The sequence below is a fragment of the Muscardinus avellanarius genome (assembly GCF_963383645.1).
Source record: "Muscardinus avellanarius genome assembly, chromosome: X".
Taxonomy (NCBI): Eukaryota; Metazoa; Chordata; class Mammalia; order Rodentia; family Gliridae; genus Muscardinus; species Muscardinus avellanarius.
Window position 1 is genome coordinate 130,040,285 of NC_137792.1, and position 21,789 is coordinate 130,062,073.

At 53.9% G+C, this 21,789-nt stretch overlaps 1 protein-coding gene across 1 annotated transcript in view; it reads left to right on the forward strand.

Moving 5' to 3' along the window:
- DRP2 (dystrophin related protein 2) overlaps positions 1-18,793 on the forward strand; it is a gene marked incomplete at both ends in the record, with an annotated part of 36,529 nt that extends 17,736 nt beyond the window's left edge. The window contains 13 exons of the mRNA XM_080719031.1: positions 783-857; positions 1,790-1,991; positions 2,192-2,277; positions 2,690-2,847; positions 3,050-3,216; positions 9,738-9,849; positions 12,225-12,361; positions 12,581-12,646; positions 12,799-12,864; positions 13,575-13,685; positions 15,824-16,055; positions 18,091-18,211; positions 18,699-18,793. Coding sequence (XP_080575157.1) covers positions 783-857; positions 1,790-1,991; positions 2,192-2,277; positions 2,690-2,847; positions 3,050-3,216; positions 9,738-9,849; positions 12,225-12,361; positions 12,581-12,646; positions 12,799-12,864; positions 13,575-13,685; positions 15,824-16,055; positions 18,091-18,211; positions 18,699-18,793 — 1,628 coding nt within the window. The remainder of the gene's footprint in view (positions 1-782; positions 858-1,789; positions 1,992-2,191; positions 2,278-2,689; positions 2,848-3,049; positions 3,217-9,737; positions 9,850-12,224; positions 12,362-12,580; positions 12,647-12,798; positions 12,865-13,574; positions 13,686-15,823; positions 16,056-18,090; positions 18,212-18,698) is intronic.
- Between the last annotated feature and the right edge of the window lie 2,996 nt (positions 18,794-21,789).

Consider the following 21,789-nt stretch of genomic DNA (forward strand, 5'->3'; position numbering starts at 1 on the left):
CTGCAGGCCTATGAGCCCCGCACCGGGGCGCCTTAGGAGCAAGGCTGCAGCTTTGAGAACAGCCCAGCAACTTACTGCGCGCTTGCTTCATAAAGCAAAAGATAAACAAGGGCTGGGGGGTAGCTTAAAGGTAGAATGCCCCTGGGCTCAATCCTCAGTGCCACAACAAATACATTAATTAAAATGAAAAGGGCTGGGGGTGTAGCTCAGAGATAGAACAGCCCTGAGTTCACTCACCAGTAACACACACACACACACACACACACACACACACACACACACGCTAAGAATTGATCTAGACTAGGAAATATCAATATACCCTTAGCAAGAGTCAGATTTGGTACTAGTTTATGTTCTCACATTATTAAAGTAGTTCTAAATTGCTTTCTGAAAAGCTGAAGTTACGTGCACATGTACACACGAGTGAGTGTGTGTTTCCTGAGCCATGCTATAGCGCTCGCTGCGGTGTCTGCCCAGATGACACTGAGCTGTTTTCCAGGGTCATCGTATCAGCGCACACTGCGCACACTGCCGCTGCCAGCGGCGCTGCCGCGTCCGCGTGCACGTCTCCGCGTGCACGTCTCCGCGTGCACGTCTCCGCGTGCACGTCTCCGCGTGCACGTCTCCGCGTGCACGTCTCCGCGTGCACGTCTCCGCGTGCACGTCTCCGCGTGCACGTCTCCGCGTGCACGTCTCCGCGTGCACGCATGCTGCTCTGGGCCAGTCTGGGGGTGTGAAGCGGTATGTTGTGGCTTTAACTCGCATCTCCCTGATCTCTGCAGCCGACCTGAACAACATCAAGTTCTCAGCCTACCGCACCGCCATGAAGCTCCGAAGAGTCCAGAAGGCCCTGCGCCGTACGTCCCGCCTCCCTGCGCCCACCCTCCTCTCCCACATCCTCTGCCCTTTCCTGCTTCCGCGCCCTCCGGGCCAGGGCAGCCGGCTTGGCGGGGAGCCTCCGCAGGCTGGGCTCTGCCTTCCAGCCCTCCACACCCCAACCCCAACCCACAAGTGGACCCCAACGTGGGGAATCAAGCAACTCACTCAGGGCAGGAGTCTCCCAGCCCGCGCGGGCACCCTGGGGACCGGGCGTAGCGACAGAACCGACCGCAGAAGCAAATGCCTGCGGCTGGGGTCAGCATGGCCGCAGGCCGAGGCGCCTCCTGGCTGGCTGTTCACACCTCCTACCCAGGCGCGCTCAGCCGCACCCGAGCCTTCACAGAGAGCCCCTAGGTTCTGAGAAGAAGGACAGATCGACCTGCAGTTGAAATTTACATAAAGGAGCCGGGCGTGCTGCACGGCTTGTAATCCCGGCACTCGGGAGGCTGAGACCGAAGGATCTCGGTTCACGGAAGGCCTCCTACTTAGTGAGGCCCTCTGCACCTCAGTGAGACGGAGGAGGAGGAGGAGGAGGAGGAGGAGGAGGAGGAGGAGGAGGAGGAGGAGGAGAAAAATTATTATTTACATAAAGACTGAAAAACTCAATTTGGGATAGGATCCCATAGGAGTCAAAACAACACAGAAGCAATTTAGAAAGCCCGTTTAAAAAGAAATGTGGTGCTGGGAATTGAACCCAGGGGTGTTCTACCTCTGATCTATACCCCCAACTCTTTTTTCATTGATTTCTTATTTTTTGTGGTACTGAGGATGGAACCCAGGAGCATTCTACCTCCAAGCTTGGTTCACACTGGCAAATGAGAGTCGGACCTGGGCGCGGCGGCGCCTCACCGCCCTGGGTAACCCGGGGGCCACTTTGGGCTACAGTGGCCTCTTTCTGCTTTCTCTCCAGTGGACCTGGTGACTCTGTCTACAGCCCTGGAGGTCTTCAACGAGCATGAGCTGCAGGCCGGCGAGCAGGTGATGGACGTGGTGGAGGTCATTCACTGCCTGACTGCCTTGTACGAGCGGCTGGAGGAGGAGAGGGGCATCCTGGTCAACGTGCCTCTCTGCGTGGACATGAGCCTCAACTGGCTGCTCAATGTGTTTGACAGGTGAGGGCTTTCTGGCCGGCAGCCTCCGCACGCAACGCGATGGGACTCCTCCGGTGGGCATAGCGGGAGGACGTGGGACCAGCTCAGCTCCGTGCACGCTTGGCTTGAGCTCCGCTGGGGTCCACTGGTGAGGAAAATGGCTGGCAAGATGTTAACTCTTTGCATACCTTCGTGTCCTCAGTCTCCTTTTTTAAACCTAGTGGCCGCAGCGGAAAGATGCGGGCGCTGTCCTTTAAGACTGGCATCGCTTGCTTGTGTGGCACGGAAGTCAAAGAAAAGCTCCAGTGTGAGTACAGCGCGAAGGCCTGGCGTGGCGGTGGGTGGAGGAGAGGGCCTGCGGGAGGAGCCCAGACATCAGATAAGCAGGAGGGCTGGGTGGAGGTGCACAATTGTGATCCCAGTACACGGAGGCTGAGACTGGCGGCTTCCAGGTCTGCAGCCAGCCTCAGCTACTTAGTGAGGCCCTTTGCAACTTACCGAGCTCGTTTCCAAATAAAGAATCAAAATCGGGCTGGGATATATATCTCAGAGGTAGAATGCCCCTGGGCTCAATCCCCAGTACCGCTCAGTGATAGCGAGGCTCGGCGACGGCGAGGCTCGAGGCTCGGCGATGGGGAGATTTGGTGATGCTGAGGCAGTCTCCCCGCGCTCCTTTCCGCACCTCCCTGGCCATTCCTGCCTCGGGGCTGGCCCCGCAGACCTGTTCAGCCAAGTGGCCAATTCGGGCAGCCAGTGTGACCAGCGCCACCTGGGCGTCCTGCTTCACGAGGCCATTCAGGTGCCCCGCCAGCTGGGCGAAGTGGCGGCCTTCGGGGGCAGCAACGTGGAGCCCAGTGTTCAGAGCTGCTTCCGCTTCGTGAGTACGGCGTTTCGGAGGGAAGGGGGCGGCGAGCCGTGAAGGGAGAGGACCCAGCAGGCGCGGGGGGAGCGCTCCGAGCCGAGACGGGAGTCTGTCGGGATGCCCCGGACAGAAGCGCCCTGGGGTGCCCGGTTGCGGTCCTTTGGAGAGCCCGTCTGGGCTGACGCTGCGCCCCAGCCCTTCCGCCTGGTTTCCCTAGAGCACCGGGAAGCCAGTGATCGAGGCTTCCCAGTTCCTGGAGTGGGTCAGCCTGGAGCCGCAGTCCATGGTGTGGCTGGCCGTCCTGCACCGGGTCGCCATGGCCGAGCAAGTGAAGCATCAGACCAAGTGCTCCATCTGCCGGCAGTGCCCCATCAAGGGCTTCAGGTGGGCTGCGAGCCGGGCACCGCACGGGGTGGCGACGGGCGGGACGGCGACGGGACGGCGAGCGATGGCCGGCCGCTGCCGCCAAGCCGCTGGGCCTCGGCGTGCCGGTCATAACCCTTCCCACTGTGGAATGCTTAACTTTGGTCTTTGTGGTGCTGGGGATGGAACCCAGGAACTTCTACCTCCGAGCTCCACCCCCAGCCCGACTCTTTTATTCTTTATTTTGAAACAAGATTTCACTGAGTTGCAAAGGGCCTCCCTACATAGTTGAGGCCGGCCTTGAACTGTGATCCTCCTTTCTCAGCCTCCTGAGTGCTGAGATTACAAGTGTGCGCCACCACGCCCCACCACGCCCGGCTTGAACTCCTTTTGTTTCAGCTGCAATATGAGGTCTTGACGCCCATCATAAAATGGATAGCAGACACTCTAATTATCCCTTAGTAAATGGCGTGCCAGCAAAACTTTCGCAATCAACCGTCAGGAAAAAAGAAAAGGACGCCTGATTTGGAGCGGATGCTTCCAGGCCCGCTCCTGTCGGGTTTCCTACAGCAGGGCCCAGCAGAGCCTGCCGAGGCGCACTTAGACGGCGCCCGCCGCGCAGCCGCAGGGTGAGCGCTCCAGAACCCCAAGTCTGGCCTAGAATGCCCGCGGCAAGGCCTGCGCGAGCACCGCCCAGGCTGGGGAGCTGGAACTGGAGGCACGTCTGCTCCCACGAGCACAGATCAGCCAGAAGTGATCTAGAAGTGATGAGGGGGCCGGGCGTGGGCGCCTGTCATCCCAGCGCCGGGGAGGCTGATACCGGAGGATCGCGGTTCGCGGCCGGCCTCCGCTGCTTAGGCCCTCTGCCACTCAGGGAGACCCTGTTTCAAAATAAAAAATAAAAAATAGGGCTGGGGATACAGCTCGGAGGTAGAATGCCCCTGGCTTCCATCCCTAGTGCCGCCAATAACAACAACAACAACAACAACAACAACAACAACAACAACAACAATAAAATTAAGTAAAATTTTAAAAAACAAGAGTTCATCACTTCCAAGTTTTTACAAAGTTAAGCATTCCACATGCTGGGCATGGTGGCACAAGCTTGTAATCCCAGTACTTGGGAGGCTGAGACAGGAGGATATGGGTTCACAGCCAGCCTCAGCTGCTTAGTGAGGCCTCTGCAACTTACTAAAGAAATAAATAAGCAAAAATAATAAGAAGAAAAAAATAGGGCTTCTTGTAGCTCAGAGGTAGAATGCCCCTGGATTCAATCCCCCAAAAAAGAAGTGATGAGGTTTGTATACTTATTACCTTTAGTTAATATCATTTGCTTATTTGTGAGCTTTTATAACCTTTTTGGGGAACACTAAGGATTAAACCCGGGCATTCTACCTCTGAGCTACACCCCCGTCCTGTTTTGTTCATTCATTTTTAAATTTTGAAACAGGGTTTTGCTAACTTGCTGAGACTGGCCTCAAATCTGCGATCCTTCTGTTTTAGCCTCCAAAGTATTAGGTTTATAGGCATGTACCACCATGCCTAGCAAAATTTATAATTTAATTCTTTAGTTTTTGGTTTTGAGAATTGAACCCAGAGGTATTCTATTTCCAAGCTACACCCCTAGCCCTTTTTATTTTGTTTTTGAAGCAGGACCTCACTGATTTCTTGAGGCTTCCCTCAACCCTGAGATCCTCTTGTCTCAGGCTCCCAACTACTGGGATTATACACATGTACTACTTCTATGCCTGGCATTATAATTTAATTTTTATTATTTATTTATTTATTTATTTATTTTGTGGTACTGGTGATGGAACCCAGGGGCATTGTACCTCTGAATTACACTCCCAGCCCTATTTTTATTCTTTATTTTGGAACAAAATCTCACTATGCTGTGGAGGGCCTCATCAAGTAACTGAGGCTATCGGGGAACCTTGATCCTCCTGTCTCAGCCTCCCAAATTCTGGAATTACAAGCATGTGCCACCAGGCCCGACTTGTAATTTAATTTTTAAATAATGGCTCTGTTTAACCAACTGGCTTAGAAAACCCTTGAACTTTAATAACCCTTAATTTTTTTAAATTTTTTATTGGTGCACTGTATTCATACATCATAGTGAGATACAAAAAACTTTTGTAGACATACATGCACACATCGCCCAGTCAGCCCCCACCCAATCCCCACCCCATTTTCTCCCCATCCCTCCTTCCCATGCTTGGCTTAGTGGTTGACATCTAGTATTATAGCAATTTATCCAAAATTAACAATGATAATCTCACATAATAGTTTCATTTGTCTGATACCAAGCTTTTGATGACTTAAAGATAACATTTCAATGTTTCTTTTTGCTTTCTTTCTTGCCAGAGAATATTTTTTTCTATTTTTTAGGTGAAACTATCATATATTTATATATTTATTTTTCAGAAAAAAAATCTATCCTAATATGGAATATGGACTCTAGATACCCAAAATGATCTCGAAAAAGAACAAAGCTAGAAGATATATATTTTCTAATTTCAAACCATATAAAGCTACAATAATTGAAACAGTGTAGTACTGTTCTAAAGGCAGATATATAAACCATTGGAGTTAAATAAAAGCCTAGAGATACATTCTTCCATATATTGTCAAGTTATTTTTGACAAGGTTTCCACAGACATTTGGTGGAGGAAATACTAATCTTTTAACTAAATATTGTTGAAAAATAATAATGACATGAAAAAGAATAAAATTGGACCCTTACCTAATACCATATACAAATATTAACTCAAAATAGATAAAAGACCTAAATATAAATCTTAAGACTATAAACTTTCAGGAGAAAATCTGGGTCATAAAACCTCACAACATTGAAATTGGCAATGATTTCTTGGATATGATTTCAATGGCACAGGCAACAGAAGGGTAAACAAACTCCCTAAAAAATAAAAAAAATATTGTATATCCAAAGACAATGTAAACAGAGTTAAAAGTTACTGATAGAATGGGATAAAATATTTCCAAATGCTATATCTGAAGGTATATTAATATTCCAACTAGAAATCCTAAAAATTAGCAACAATAAAGGCAAACAATACAATTTAGAGATAGGTAAAAGACTAACATAAATAATGAATCTCCACAGATAACCAATCTCAGTTGTCTGTTGGATGGAAACTCTTGTTTCTCTGGTTCTGGTGTGTGTTACCTATTTCTTCTTTGTAGTTCATCTCTTTGAGTATTTTTCTAGCGCTGGTTTTGAAGACATAAATTCCTTCAGTTTCTGTTTGTCATGGAAGCTTCTTATTTCTCCATCTAATTTGATAGAAAGTTTTGCTGGGTAGGAAATTTTTGGCTGGAAGTTGTTTTCTTTCAGAGTTTGGAATATGTTACTCCAAGCCCTTCTGGCTCTCATGACTTGGTTTGGGAAATCTGGAGTGATTCTAATTGGTTTGCTTCTGAAGGTCACTTGGCCCTTTGTTTTTGCTGCCTTTAAGATTCTCTGCTTGGCTTCCACATTGGTCATTTTGGCAATTATGTGGCGTGGGGATCCTCTTCTCTGATCCTGTCTAAAGGGAGTTCTATAAGTTTCCTGGACCTTTGTATCAACCTCTTGCTCTATGTTTGGAAACTTTTCTGCTGTTACTTCCTTGAAGACATTGTTGATCCCCTCCTCTATTCCAATTATTCTTAGGTTAGCTCTGTTAAAGTGGGCCCATATTTCTTCAATGTCAGATTCCTGCTGTCGGATATTTTTTTTCTAGATTAGAAACTATGCGTTCATTTTTTGAATGATCATCTTCTAAGAGCGAGATTCTGTTCTCCATGTGGTCTAATGGGTTGTTTGTGCTTTGAATTGAGGCCTTTACTTCATTAATTGCATCCTTTATCTCTTTTTGGCTCTCTCTGAATTCTTTTCGAAACACCTCTATTATTTCTACAGTTATTTTCCTGATTTGATCTTCTAGAAATCTCTGAATTTCTGTCTTATCGGGTTCTGATGTTGTGGGGTTGTGGGCATTCATTGCTCCATTGTTATTCCTCTTTCCCATGATTTCAGAAGTTTGTGCCTTCTCTGGGTTCTTCCCTTGGGTCACTACGACTTCACTTAAGGTGCTCTGGATCTCGAGTCTGTGGTATCTCAGTCCCCACTACTCCTTTACTGGGTTGTATCACAGAGTCTCTGACCCAGGGAGTCGATAGAGGCTGCTTTAGACTATGGGGGGGGGGGGTGCCAGGTTGCGCGTTCTCCTATGGTGTGATATCTCTGCCACCGCCACTCCCCCACTGGGTCAAGTCCCTGGGAGTCAGTACTGGGATTTCTCCTCTGGGGCCCGCAATTTGACTCACTGTTGTTGAATATGCAGATGGAGCTGTACTGGACTCGGTGAATTCGCTGCTGCCGCCGCTGCCGCTGGTGGCAATATGGCACTGCTGCCACGCCCTCGGCCATGAGGCTGGCGTATTTCTTCTCTGTTTTTGAGCTCCACTCTGAGTCCCTGCAGCGTGTGCTGAGCCCAGCCACTGGGAGCTTTAGATGCTTCCTGCGCCAAAAAATCTGCCGAATCCCGCCGGGCTGTTCCACAGCGGCTCACCTCGGCTCACTGTCCGGGCTCTTCCGCAGCGGCTCACCTCGGCTTGTTGTCTGCTGCTCCTCTCTGGAGCCTGGTGGGCTGTTGAGTGCGTTGGTCTGGAGCCGTCCGGTGAGCTCGCCGCTGCCGCTGGCAGTAAGGCGCTGCTGCCGTGTCCTCAGCCATGAGCCGGCGTATCTCCTCTGTGGCTCTGAGCTCTGTTATGAGACCCCCTCCTCTCTGGAGCCTGGTGATTTTTTTGTTTCTCTGGTGATGGTGTTTTCTGGCTATGAAAGGCGCTGATTTTGTGGTAATAGAGATTGGTTGTTAGCGGGGCTCTTAAGCCCCTCTTTTCTCGGTTGCCATCTTCCTGGAAGTCTCTAATAACCCTTAATTTAATAGTTAGCTCTTGTTAGCTGATAGGAACCCATTTCAGCCCCCTGCTGTGTATACTCTCAACCATTTTTAAGGAATAAAACATTATTACAATACATTCTCCCTGTTAACATTACCCTCCTTTATAAAACACTCGTGTGTGTGTGTGTGTGTGTGTGTGTGTGTGTGTATGTGTGTGTGAGAGAGAGACAGACAGACAGACAGACATACAGACACTGGGGATTGAACCCAGGGGCATTTGATCTCCATGCTACACCCCCAGCTCTTTTTATATCTATTTATTTATTTATTTATGGTGGTACTGGGAGCAGAACCCACAGACTTTCTACCTCCAGGATATACTTCCAGACCTATATTTTATATTTTATTTGGAAACAGGGTCTCACTAAGTTGCTGAGGCTGGCTTTGATCCCGTGAGATCCTCCTGTCTCACCTCTCAATCACAGGGATTAGAAGCATGCATCGCCACACCCGGCAGCTTGTTTTTTTTTTTTTTTATTTTGAAACAGGGCATTGCTGAATTTTTGAGGCTGGCCTCAGACCTGCGATCTCCTGTCTCAGCCTCCCAAGTACTGGGTTCATGGGCCTGTACCACCACACCCAGCTCCACTTTTCAACCTTTTATTTTTTGCAGTGCTGGGGGTGGAACCCAGGGGCATTCTATCTCAGAAATATACCCCCAGCCCTAGTTTTTATTCTTTATTTTGAAACAGCGTCTCCCTGAGTTGCAAAGGGGCTCACTAAGTAGTGAAGCTGGCCGCGAACTGCAATCCTCCTGTTCTGGTCTAAGTGTGTGCCACCATGCCCGGCTCAACTTTTCAACTTTTTAGACTACTAGCATGTACCTGTCTGTACGAACACGGCTTCTTATAAGATGAGCGAATGTAAAACACAAGTGGGGTGTGAACTGCCCAAGTTCACACGGCTAGTTGGTGGTAGATCCAGGACCAGCTACTGCATCATCGGACTCCTCTAAGTCCTGGGAGGCTGAGACAGGAGGCTTGCGGGTCTGAGGTCAGCCTCAGCAATTCAGGATGTGGGTGGTTCTGCAGGCTTTGGAAGTAGACCTGAAGAGCTATTATATTTTCTGTAATAAGTTATCACTACAAATAACTTTTGGACGGGGGAGTGTCGTTCAGTGGTAGAGCATTACCTAGCTTGCATTAGGGCCTGGGTTCGATTTCTAGCGCTGCAAAAGCGAAAGAGAAAGTAAAGAACCTTTGGCAGTGACCTAGTTGAGTTGAGCCGGCCAGCTGAACACGCTGCCTTTGTTCTGGAAGCGTAACTTCTCCAAGAGCCGCGCTGGCACCTGGGGGTCTGGGCCCTCTGGGCAGCCTCGTTCAGAGACCCGGTTCTGTACCCTTGCGGTTCTCACGCAGGGTTGCCAGGAAGGGCGGGGCCCATGCTTGCCCATGCCCCGGCGAGTGTGGGCTGGTGGTGTCTTGGAGATTTCCCGTGTCCAGCGCCACGCTGCCGCCTGCTGAGGACTCAGCCAGCGGTGGGCGCGGGAGCTGGACGTTGTCTGCGCCTCACCCCTTCGGGACCAGGGAACCGGCACACCGGCTTGTCTTCCCTCCCTCGTCTCCTCTCCCCAAGGTACCGGAGTCTGAAGCAATTTAACGTGGACATCTGCCAGACCTGCTTCCTGACCGGCAGGGCGAGCAAGGGCAACAAGCTGCACTACCCCATCATGGAATATTACACGCCGGTACGAGCCTCCGCACTCTGCCCTCGGCCGGGACCTCCGAGCTCCGCCCAGTTCCCTGCAGTTGGTCGGGGGGCGCTCAGCCCTTTAAAAACAGTCGCTGTCTTACCGCACAGCGGAGTCTCGGGAAGGCGAGCCCTTTCCAGGGGCACCACTGCGCTCTGGGCTTCCCCTTAGCGGCCTGCAGGCTCCTGAGCTGAGCGCCTGGTCTTTCCCCTGCTGCGCAGTTTGTGCTAGAATCGGTGACTCGGCACCAAACTTGCTGACAAACACCTGTAGCCCTAGTGTTTGGGAGAGGGAGACAGGAGGAGCTCAGGTTTGAAGCCAGCCTCGGCAGCTTAGCAAGATCCTGTTTCAGAAGGAAATAAAAGGACTGGGGCGCAGTTCAGAGGTAGAACATCCCTCGGCCCAATCCAAGGAGCACTCACACATGTGCTCAGTTCAAGAAAAAGAAAGGCGTGTGCTTTACCTGGCCCACAAGTTCCACTTGTCTCCACGGGCAAATGTCCCCTTCAAAGCCCGCAGTGCAGGCCGGCAAAGGCGGGACTCAGCCACAGAGCTGCTCCTGTGCGGGTGTGTTTGCGGGCCATGGCTCCATGTGTGGCGTCCTGAGCTGACTCCGCACCCCAGATCCTCCCAGAGCCCCAGGCACGTCCCCGCCACCCCGCTACCGCTCTGCCACGCGGCTTCCTAGCTCCTTGCCCGCAGCCGTCTTTCCGAGCTCGCATCTCTTCTCCAAATGCTGTTGGAACGGAAACCTGTGTGGCCCAGCGGGGCGGGGCAGGGAGCGGGGCGGGGCAGGGAGCTGCCCTTTACGTTTTATCTCTTATCATTTGAAAGAAAACACTGTAAAGCCGGGCGTGGTGGCTTGTAATCCCCGCGCTTGGGAGGCAGAGACAGGAGGATCGCGTAGGTTCGAAGCCAGCCGCGCGCGCTGGCTTAGGAGACCCTGTTTCCAAATAAAAATAGGTCTGGGAGTGTAGCCCGGAGGTAGAAGGGCTTCCAGGAACCCCAGTACCACCAAAAAAAAAAAAAAAAAAAGAATAAGGCCGGGCGTGGTGGCGCACGCTTGTAATCCCTGCGTCTCGGAGGCGGATCGCGCAGGTTCGAGGCCACTTGTGCTGGCTTAGGAGACCCTGTTTCCAAAAAAAAAAGTATAAAATAGGTCTGGGAGTGTAGCCCGGAGGTAGAAGGGCTTCCAGGAACCCCAGTACCACCAAAAAAAAAAAAAAAAAAGAAAGAAAGAAAAGAAAAAAAGAAAAGAAAACACTGTAAGAGTCAAAGACAGAAAACTGGCTGGTAGTGGTAATCCCCGGCCTCAAATATGTGTGTGTGTGTGTGTGTGTGTGTGTGTGTATGCGCGCGTGCGTGCTACTGGGAAATAAGTCCAGGGGTATTCTACTGCTGAGTTACACTCCATACACTCCAGCCTTTTTGATTTTTAATCTTTTTTTTTTTTTTGGTGGTACTGGAGATGGAACTCAAAGGCTTTCTACCTCTGGGCTACACTCCCACACCTATTTTCTATTTTATTTGGAAACAGAGTCTCACTAAGTAGCTGAGGCTGGCTTCAAACCTGTGCCATCCTCCTGTCTCAGCCCCCCAAGTGCAGGGATGACAAGCGTGCGCCACCACGCCCGGCTCTAGCCCGGCTTGTTTTTTGTTGTTTTGTTTTGTTTTGTTTTTCGGGTCTGGGGATGGAACCCAGGGACATTTTCCCTCTACACCCCGTGCCCTATTTTTTTATTCTTTATTTTGAAACAGGGTCTCACTGAGTTGCAGAGGACGTCACTAAGTAGCTGAGGCTGTCCGCGAACTGCGATCCTCCGGTCTCAGCCTCCATAATGCTGGGATTATAAGCGTGCGCCACCACGCCCAGCTTGGCTTGATTTTTTGGAAGCGCAGTCTCCCTAGGTTGACGGGAGTCTCACTGCTTCCTGAAGCTGCCCACCGACCTGCAACCATCCTCGGCCCGGCTCAGGATTCAGTTTTCTAGAGCTTTTACTAGGAGTGGGCTGTGCTAGGCATGAACAAGAGTGGAGAGCAAGTTAGTCCCAAATACTATAACCCCAGGATTTGGGAGGCTGAGACAGGAGGATCTCAGATTCAAGGCCAGCCTCAGCAATTTAGCAAGACCCTCAACCAAGACCCTGATTTGAAAACAAAAACAATAATAAAAGGGGATGTAGCTCAGAGACCGAATGGCACTGGGTCCAATCCCCAGGGCCAACGATAAAAGAGCTGAGGTTGTAGCTTAGAATACCCCAGGGTTCAGGAGGGAGGGAAGGAGGGAGAGAGACAGACAGACAGACAGACAGACAGAGAGGCGGCCGACTGCCGGCGCCACTGGAGTGAGTTCCCTGGCCTGCCACCCACAGACCACATCCAGCGAGAACGTGAGGGACCTGGCCACGACCCTGAAGAACAAGTTCCGCTCAAAGCGCTACTTCAGCAAACACCCTCAGCGCGGCTATCTGCCGGTGCAGTCGGTGCTGGAGGCCGACTGCGGCGAGACGTGAGTGCGGCGACAGGGCTGCGGAGCGCGGTGGCGGGCAGTCCAGGGCACATGGGCAGTCCAGGGCACACGGCGCGGCGGGCCTGCCCCGGACGCCCGAGGCCTGAGAATCGGGCCTAGAACCCCGAGGCTAGGATCGCGGCTGGCCGTCCTGCTCGGGCCATCTTGCCCACCCTCTGCTGCGGGCCGCTCAGCCTCGGGTCTTCTGCCCCCTCCCAGGCCGGCTTCGTCGCCCATGCTGCCGCATGCCGACACACACTGTCGCATTGAGCACTTCGCCAGCAGGTACCAGCGGGTTTGGGGCGTGGGAGGAGGGGCTGGAGGAAGTCCTAGGGGAGGGGGCTCGGTGCCAGGCACATGCGCAGTTCCAGAAGTCAAGATCCCATCGTGGGTGGGCCAGCAGATCCCTGCAGCCGCCTTCTGCCCCTTCTCCCCAGGTTGGCTGAGATGGAAAGTCAGAACTGCTCCTTCTTTAACGACAGCCTGTCCCCAGACGACAGCATGTGAGTTTCCGCGGCTTGTTTCCTGGAACTAGGTCTCCTCGGGACCCTTCTGCCTCTTTCTGGGGAGGGCCTGTGTGCAGGAGTGTGGCGCTAGGGGCCTGACTCCCTAGCCAGGAGGCTGCTTTCAGACATGGCGTTCCCTGAGCGTCTGTGGGGAGGGGGTGAAGGCCACACCCCCTTGAGCCAGCAAGCCAGGCCCCTTCCCCTGGGGGCCTCCCAGCCTTCTATGCCCAACTTCTATGCGGGAGGAGAACTGCCGTCTCCCAAAGTTGCAAGCTACCATAAGCCTCATGCCAGCACCACTCCTATCCTGGGAGACATCACTGACTTGACTGAGAATGGCTAAGGGCCAGGTCCCTGATGCCAGGACCCTGGGAAGCAGCCCTGAAACTCCAGGCACCCCCTGCCCCCGCCCCCCAGCCTACACCCAGCCAGCTGGTCTCAAATACCCCTGGGAGAAGAAACAAAGGGGGATGGGTGCTGGAGGAGGGAAGGGAGGCGCCCCTGCATCCTGTACATGCTCTCAGGCCCCACCCACAGCACCTCGCCTGCCACGCCGTGTCCCTCACCCCTCCCCAGCGGGAATTCCAGGCCCCTGTGTAGCTTGGAAGTGTCTCCCCCAGCACGCATCTCCTGGGGCCTGCACACAACTCATGCCCTGCGCAATTTTTCTGTTCAAAGCCGTTTCCTTTCCTCCCCAACCCCCACAGCGACGAGGACCAGTACCTGCTGCGCCACCCCAGCCCCATCACGGACCGGGGGGCCTCCGAGAGCAAGGGGGAGCTCGAGAAGATCCTGGCCCACTTAGAAGACGAGAACCGGTGGGTACGGCCATGGCCCGGGCAGCTCAGAGGCGGGGCTTGAGTCCAGGCCTGGCCCCTCCTAGCAGTGTGACCTGGAGCAAGTAGCCTAGACTCGGGTCCTCCATTTCCTTGTCTATAAGGTAGCATAGGCTCACTTATGAAGATCAAATGAGATCAGGCGTACACTGTGTTAGCCAAGTACCTGGCTTATAGTAATGTTTGGGGGGTTTTTTGGTGGTACTAGGAATTGAACCCAGGGGCATATTACCTCTAAGGTATACCTCCAGCCCTTTATTCCATTTTTCTTATTTGGAAGCCAGGCTCACCGGGCTGCTGAGAGTCCCAGTAAGTTGCTAAGGCTGGCTTTCAACCCGGGATCCTCCTGTCTCAGCCTTCCAAATACTGGGGATACGGGTGTGCACCTCTATGCCTGGCTGTAAGGGTTCTTTTAGTTTTTGGGTCCTGGGAATTGAGCCCAGGGACATTCTACCTCTAGGCTCTACCTCCAGCCCTTTGAATTTTGAAACGGGGTCTTATTAAGTTGCCGAGGGTCTTGCTCAGTTGCTGAGGCTGGCTTTGAACTTGCGATCCTCCTGTCTCAGCCTTCCAGATGCCGGGCTTAGAGGCATGTGCTGCCATTTGCACTGGATAGTACGTGTTCAGTAAGTGCTAGCTCTTAAGATGATCATCTGACTCCTCTAATGGAACCCCAATTTCCTATGGACCTACTAGATGCAACCAAAAGGGACACAGAGAGAATAGAGAAGACAGTGGCCACGTGCTGGCTCCAGGACTTTCCATGCTGCCAGTAGAAGGAGCGAGTGGGCAGTTACTAAAGATACCCGAAGACACTGGCACTGCATAAGCATTTGAGGGCTGGGGGAGGGAAGTGAAGACCCACAGGGCTGCCATTCGCCTCCATGAGGCAGAGGTAGCAGCCGAGCGCTGAGGGAGGCCGGGTCCCTTTGAGCAAGTGAGGACGACTGCGGGCCGTACAGCGGCGCTTCTTAAACATCAGCGCGCACAGCTCCCTTGGGAAAGCTTGGAAAGAGACGAATTCTGACTCCCAGGTCTGGGGGCCGCCTTCCTGCCTCTGTAAGTAGCCCCCAGGGACAGCGGTGCCACGCTTGAAGTGGCAAGGCTTTGGAACGGAGCCGTGGAGGTGGGAAGGGCGGACAAGGGCCAGTCGGCACAGCATCTGTCCGCAGTCCAGGAAAGACGCATTGTGAAACAGTAGGGTTCTAGAAAGTTGGAGCGATTTGACGTTGCCGTGACACCCGAGCAGATACCGAGTAGGGCCAGCTCCGTGCAGACGCCAGTGAGCACGCTGACAGTGGTCCAGCTGGCGTGGCAGGTCATGGGTGGTGTGAACTGCGGACCAGGCATACTTGTTAGGAACATACATCATTCATCGAGGAGTGAAAAAGCCCCGAGAGTGAGTCTGTCCTGTTGTAGGAAGAAAGAAAGAAAGAAAGAAAGAAAGAAAGAAAGAAAGAAAGAAAGAAAGAGAAAGAAAGAAAGAAAGAATGGAAGAAAGGTAGGTAGGTGCTCTCCCCCACATAGGCCATCTCTTTGGAATCTGTTTCAAAACAAAAAAATAAAAAGAGCTGGAGGTGTAGCTCAAAAGTAGCATGGCTCTGGGTTCAATCCCCAGTACAAAAAAGAAAAAGCGGGGCAAGCCGGGCGTGGTGGCGCACGCTTGTAATCCCAGTAGGCTAATCTCAGGAGGCTGAGACAGGAGGATCGCGCAGGTTCGAAGCCAGCCTCAGCTGCTTAGTGAGGCTCTCAGCTGCTTAATGAGACCCTGTTTCCAGATAAAATAGAAAATAGGTCTGGGAGCGTAGCCTAGAGGTGGAAAGCCCCTGGGTGCCATCCCCAGCACCACAAAAGAAAGTGGGGCAAACTGGGGGAGGCTGTGAAGAGGCCCTAATGCCTCTTTTATTTGCAGACCAGGTTTCTGCCTGCTGTGAATGTCAGAATTAATCCCCTAGCAGCACTCGGAGGCCCCGGCCATTTCTTAGGTGAAATGTCAGCCCTCTGTGCACTAGGTGTCTGGATGCCCAAGTGGGCCGGCCGGGCTGGGGTGGGGGCGGCGGGAGGCTCACCCCGGAGGAGAGGGGCCGCGGGAACGCAGCGGGCCTGCTTGTCCTGGGCAGCACGCTCCAGGGAGAGCTGAGGCGCCTCAAGTGGCGGCACGAGGAGGCGGCCGAGGCCCCCGCCCTGGCCGAGGGCTCGGAGGCACGGGAGCAGCGCCACGAGGAGCTCCTGGCGGAAGCGCGGATCCTGCGTCAGCATAAGAGCCGCCTGGAGACGCGCATGCAGATCCTGGAGGACCACAACAAGCAGCTGGAGTCGCAGCTGCAGCGCCTGCGGGAGCTGCTCCTGCAGGTGAGGCTGGGAGCCGCCCCAGGGGCTCTGCCACCCACCCTGGGTGCCGCCCTCCAGCCCCGAGGCCGAGCAGCACCGGGGGTGGAACCCGGGGGCGTTGTGCCTCCGAGCTGCATCCTCAGCCCTATTTTTTAGTCTTTATTGCTTGAAAGGGGGTCTCACTGAGTTGCGAAGGGCTTCGCTACGGAGGCTGGGCGCGAACCGCCATCCTCCGGTCTCCGCCTCCCGAATGCTGGATGACAAGCCTGCGCCGCCGCCCTCGGCCTAGAGAGCGAGGACTTTGAGGGCTTGCTTCTTTGCAACCCAGTGGGATCCCCTTGGAAGGCCCCGACTGCAAGCCAGTGGTGGCAGCACACTTCCTAAATCCCAGTACTTGGGAGGCCGAGACAGGAGGGTCTCAGGTTTCAGAGCAACCTCTGTAACTTAGCAGGACCCCAGCAACCCAGCAAGACCCTATTCCAAAATGATTTTTTTGAGGTACTGGGGATGGAACCCAGGGGCATTCTACCTCCGAGCTACACTCCCAGCCTGATTTTATTTATTTGGAAAAAGGTCTCATTAGATTGCTGAGAGCCTCCCTAAGTTGCCGAGGCTGGCTTTGAACTGAAGATCCTCCGGTAATTACAGGCATGAAACTGGAATTACAGGCATGTGCCACCATGCCTGGCTGAATTTAAGCTTAATTTAATTTATAAAATAAAAAGGGCTGGGGGAGAGGCGTGGAGGCAGAATGCTCCTGAGTTCAACTTCCAGTACAAAGAATAATAACAATAAAAATTAAAAAAAAACAAGAAAACTTCAAAAATCACACCAAATGTTAATTTTGCTGGGATAGCATTTTCTAGGAAGAAGCAGTTTCGCACATGTTTAGTGAAAGAAAGATTTTTGCCATACAGGGGTCTCTTCTCACTCTGAGCCCCTTTCATCTCTGGCGGTAATACAACTCTGGAGTCACCCTGGTTTTGAAGATGGCCCTGCCAGTTAGCGACTGTGGGACATAAGGAAAGTTACTTAATGCTGCTGTGTCCCAGTCCCCTCATTGGTCAAACAGAGAAAAGAATAATTCCGCCATTACAGATTGTGGTCGCCATAAAATGAAACAATACGTTTACACAATTTAGTATGGTGTCAGAAATATAGTACCGTCTTCACAAATGTTACCTATTATTGTCATTGTCTGCAACGGGCAAGAACACTTCCTGCCACCCCCAGTCACCCGCACCCCAGATCTTCCGAGGGCCCGCCTTTACATGCATCCCTGGGGTTTCTGACATGCGTTATGCCGCCAACCGAGGCTCAAGTGTGCAGCTCTACGTTTTCAGAGAAAATTGGTTCAACTACTTAATTGTAGCTGAAATGACAGCAAGGCTCTATCCTTAGGAGCCTGCCAGGCATAGTGGCACACGCTTGTAATCCCAGTACTTGGGAGGTAGGAGCAGGAGAATTACAAGTTCGAGGCCAGCCTCAGCAACTTAGCAAGACCGTCAGCCATATAGTAAGGACCTATTTTTATTTTATTTGTGATACTGGGGATGGAACCCAAAGGCATTCTACCTCCAGGCTACATCCCAGCCCAGTTTTCTTTTTTGGTTGGGAACAGGGTCTTGCTAGGTTCATAAGAGTCTCACTACCTGCTGAGGCTGTCCTCAAACCTGTGATCCTCCTGTCCCAACTTTCCGAGTACTGGGATTACAGGCATGTGCCACCATGCCCAGCCCTGAGACCCTGTTTGAAAATAAAAAATAAAAGGGGCTGGGGGTGTAGCTAGGGGGTTGAATGCCCCAGGTTCCTTTCCAATTTAGTAAAACAGTTTTTTTTTTAAATGGGAGTCTTTGATACCCATTGCTGAAAGAAGTAGTTAACTAGTAATTAAATATTATAACAAGTTTCCTACGAGGGGAAATCACTGGAGTACTGCCCAACACTTCTCAGATTCAAGGGTAGAGGATGTGCCTGAGGTCTCTCGGGTCACCGCCAAGCTCGGGGCTCCGTCCAGGGAAGGAAAGTACTTAAATCCGGCCCTCCCTCTTGCTAGCCACCCAGTGAATCTGATGGCCAAGGCTCTGCAGGCTCGTCCTTAGCTTCCTCTCCGCAGCAGTCGGAAGGCAGCCACACTCGGGAGAAGGGACAGACCACTCCAGACACGGAGGCTGCAGGTGAGTCCCGGCCCCTCAGCTGCCTCCTCCCGGCTCCCGGCTGGTCCTGCTCCCCGGCCCAGGGCTGGGGCTGGCTTCTCATGGCTTTGAGCTTAGGGTCAGGCTTGATTGGTTTGTTGACCGCTTCGCTCATTTGTGTCTTCTACAAATAGCGCACACCTGTCATCTCAGCTCTCGGGAGGCTGAGACGGGAGGGTCGCAGGTTTAATCCAGCCTCAGCGATTTCATGAGGCTCCGCGACTTCGCCTCTGTTTCGAAGCCAAATCTAAAAATGGGCCGGGGATATAGCTCCGGGATAGTACCCCTTGGGGTCGGTCTCCAGGCACACGCGCACACACATACACGTGCGTCGAGTGCCTCCTGTCAGCCATTGCAATGGGAAGGCGTAAACACTCGGGTCCTGTCCACCTAGCAGCACGCTCCCTCGGCTTCTCGGCCTCATGGAGAAAGTGGCGGGCTATCTTCCCGAATCTCTTTTCCATCTCAGATGATGTGGGGTCAAAGCGCCAGGATGTCCTGTGCTTGGAGGACATCATGGAGAAGCTCCGCCACGCCTTCCCCAGTGTGCGGAGCTCCACGTGACGGCCGGCACCTGCGGCCTCTTGAGGGCAGCTCCATCCTCTGCTTGGCGGTCCTCCTGGGTCCGGATGCCACCCCCTCAGCCTTTACCCAACCCTCCCGGTCCCCCAGGCCCCACCTTCCTCACCCCGGGGCGACAGCAGGGACCGGGTGGTAGGTGGGATGGGGACGAGAGGCCGGGAGACCCGATTCGTCTAACTGTAACCATCAGGTCTGAGACCAGTTCCTCACGTTACTGTTCTATGTCAGCCCAGACAAATGGCGCCCGCCGGCCCCTGCCCCTCTCCGTGGAATGCTGGAGAGGGAGAGGCGTACTGATCCCAGGGTGCTGGCAATAGGAATCCACGCGGGCTCGCCCTATTCCTTGGCCCAGTTCAGGGGGCAGAGGGCATCCCTGTGGCCCTTCAGAGCGCCCCGAGGGCGTGGGCTGGAATGCTCCACGCCGCGCCTGAGCGCCTTGGCATGGCGCTGGCCCTGCAGGTTCGGCCTACGTGTCGCTTCTTCTGCGATGGCTGCCGTTCCTTCTGCCGCACTCCAGCCAGCCTTCCCCAGGGAGCCGTTCCTTCTGGTTTCTACTTCCACCTTACGTTTGGAAAAGAAATACCTGCAGAGCCAGGCGTGGGGGCACATGCCTGGAATCCTAGTGCTTGGGAGGCAGAGACACAGGCTGGAGGCCAGCCTCAGCAACCTAGTGAGACCTGATTTCAAAACAAAATCAAAAAAGGGTGTCTGGTAGTGCAGCTCAGAGGCAGAATGCCTCTGGGTTCAATCCCAGTACCCCTCTCCCCCAAAAAGAAATGTTTATGGGCTTCATTTCTCCTCAGACCCTTCTTTCCTGAAGGCCTCGACATCCCCAGAGAGCCCCTGCGAGGCAGACCTGGGGAGGAGCCCCTTGCTCAGCAGGGGTCTCGCTCTTCCGGGCGAGGAAGGGAGAGGCACCTGTGGGCCAGAGGCGCCTGCCCGACACCTGTCTCTTCCGCTAAGGCAGGTCGGGGCTGATCGCCGCAGCAGTTCTGACTGCAGGTGCGACCAGCTGCCGCTGCCCGATGGCACCTCTTCCTCAGAACCGCTGGCTGCGCAAATGCTCTAACCTCACTCTGAAGGGGAATAGGATCCCGACTAACTCTTCTGAGGCAACATATACCATCCGCTTTACCCAGAAACTGTTCAGGGGCCGCGGGCAGAGCTCGCCAGGCTGCTGGTACCAAGAGGAGGGCTCTCCCAGAGCCCTGCAGTCCACTTAATCTGCCCGAGTTCACACACACGTATCTATTTCACAGCCCCGCTGGACATCAGCACCTGGCCTCGCTCACATTAAATTCTAATAGCTCTTGAAGCACTCGTGTTTGGCCTTCCTCTTTGTTGGCCTTGGCCTTTGGTTGCAAAGAGCTGCAGCGCGGCTGCTCCCCAGGAAGCCTCTCTCCACTGATGCTCGGGGTGCGCCACCTCCAGACCAAAGCGACGGACGCCTGTGCGCACGGGGGAATCCAGTGGGAAGCGGCGCTCCGTCCTCCGCACGCATTCCAAATCTCGTCCCCCGGAGACCCGGGCCTTGGATGGTTTCCTGGGCACCACTAAATGATGGTCCAGGTGCCCAAATCAAACCCATCTCAGTTTTACCTCCTCCCGGCAGGGCAGAACGAACCAAAAGAGCTTGATCAGCCTTTGCCAGGCCAAGACGCAGCATGCACCCTCTAGCCCCTTCCGGTGTGCGAGGCCGGTCAGTGCCTTCAGGAAAGCAGTGGTTATCAGGAGGGAGGGAGATGAGGGTGCCGCATCCTAGTGGCAGGGGCGCACCTGCTGGGAGCCTGGGCCTGTCTGCTCATGCTCCGGATGGGCAAGGCAACACTTTGGGTCCTGAAACCCAGGACTGCCTCCTCCCCCACCAAGCCACATCTGCCTCAGTGTTCGTGAGGTGTCTGGCTGGACAACAGGGCACCTGGATGGCTGGTGAGCAGGTAGTAGGCAGGACTCGAACCCAGAGCCCGGGCATCAGTGAGAGCAGGGCATCTTTGCACGGGGTCTGGATTTGGGGCAGGAAGGGGAGAGAAGATGGTGTGGTGGGACAGAAGGCTCAGGAGCTTTGAGGCGTGTGCCTGTCTTAAGAGCAGATAGCTGGAACGACCGTGGATCAGGAAAGTCCTCTAACCCCCAGCCCACCCGAGTGCTGCGTGACTGCTCGAGGGCCTGTGCCGGTCGCCGTGGGCCAGGCGTGCTAGAAAACACGAGGCTTCCGTCATGTAGGGTTTGTGTGCTAGGTGGAGCAAGTACCAGGTCGGGAGCTGAATTCTCAGAGACTCTGAGGCTTTGTGGTCTCGTGTCTCCCGGCCATGTCCGAGCTGAGTCTATGCAGCATGCGTGGCAGTCTGCCTGCAGGGACGCGTTGGATCCTTGGGCACCGTGAATCCAGATTGGGGTTGGGCTGGCTGAAGCGCGCCGCGCGGCGCGTAGTTAGGCGTGTTCATAGCATGTCTCCCAAAGGTATCGTGCATGGTGCTGCGCCTTCTGGCCTGCACTGGAGGGGCGCAGGCAGTTGCGGGTTGGGAGCCTAAGGAAACCCTTCTGACCTGCAGGCTTCGTAGCAGTGATGTGGTATGTGCGCGTTTGCTGGGGTTGTGTCAGATAGTACCAGGGAGCAGTTCGGGCTGCCGGGGATTTATCCTGCATGGGGCCAGCGGAAAGGCGCCTCTTCTTCCAGCGGGTGTCAGCTGATCCGCCTTGCTTGGCAATTGCTAGGGGAGGCGGACTGGCTCACGACTGGGCGGTATGATGCCCTAGAGGGCGTGCCACCCAGGAGGGCACCTGGCCTTCCCTCCAGAGCGTAAAGGCTGGGACCAAGCCCCTCAAGTGCCCACCGCCCTCAAGGTCCGCAGCCGGGGAATACTTCGCTGCAGGGAAACCCTTCTGAGTGTGTCGTGCCCCAGGAACCCGGCTGGAGAGCCGCTGTCCTGAGAGGCCCTGAGGGGAGGAGCGGCCAATCCCAGGAGGCGGGCGTTGAC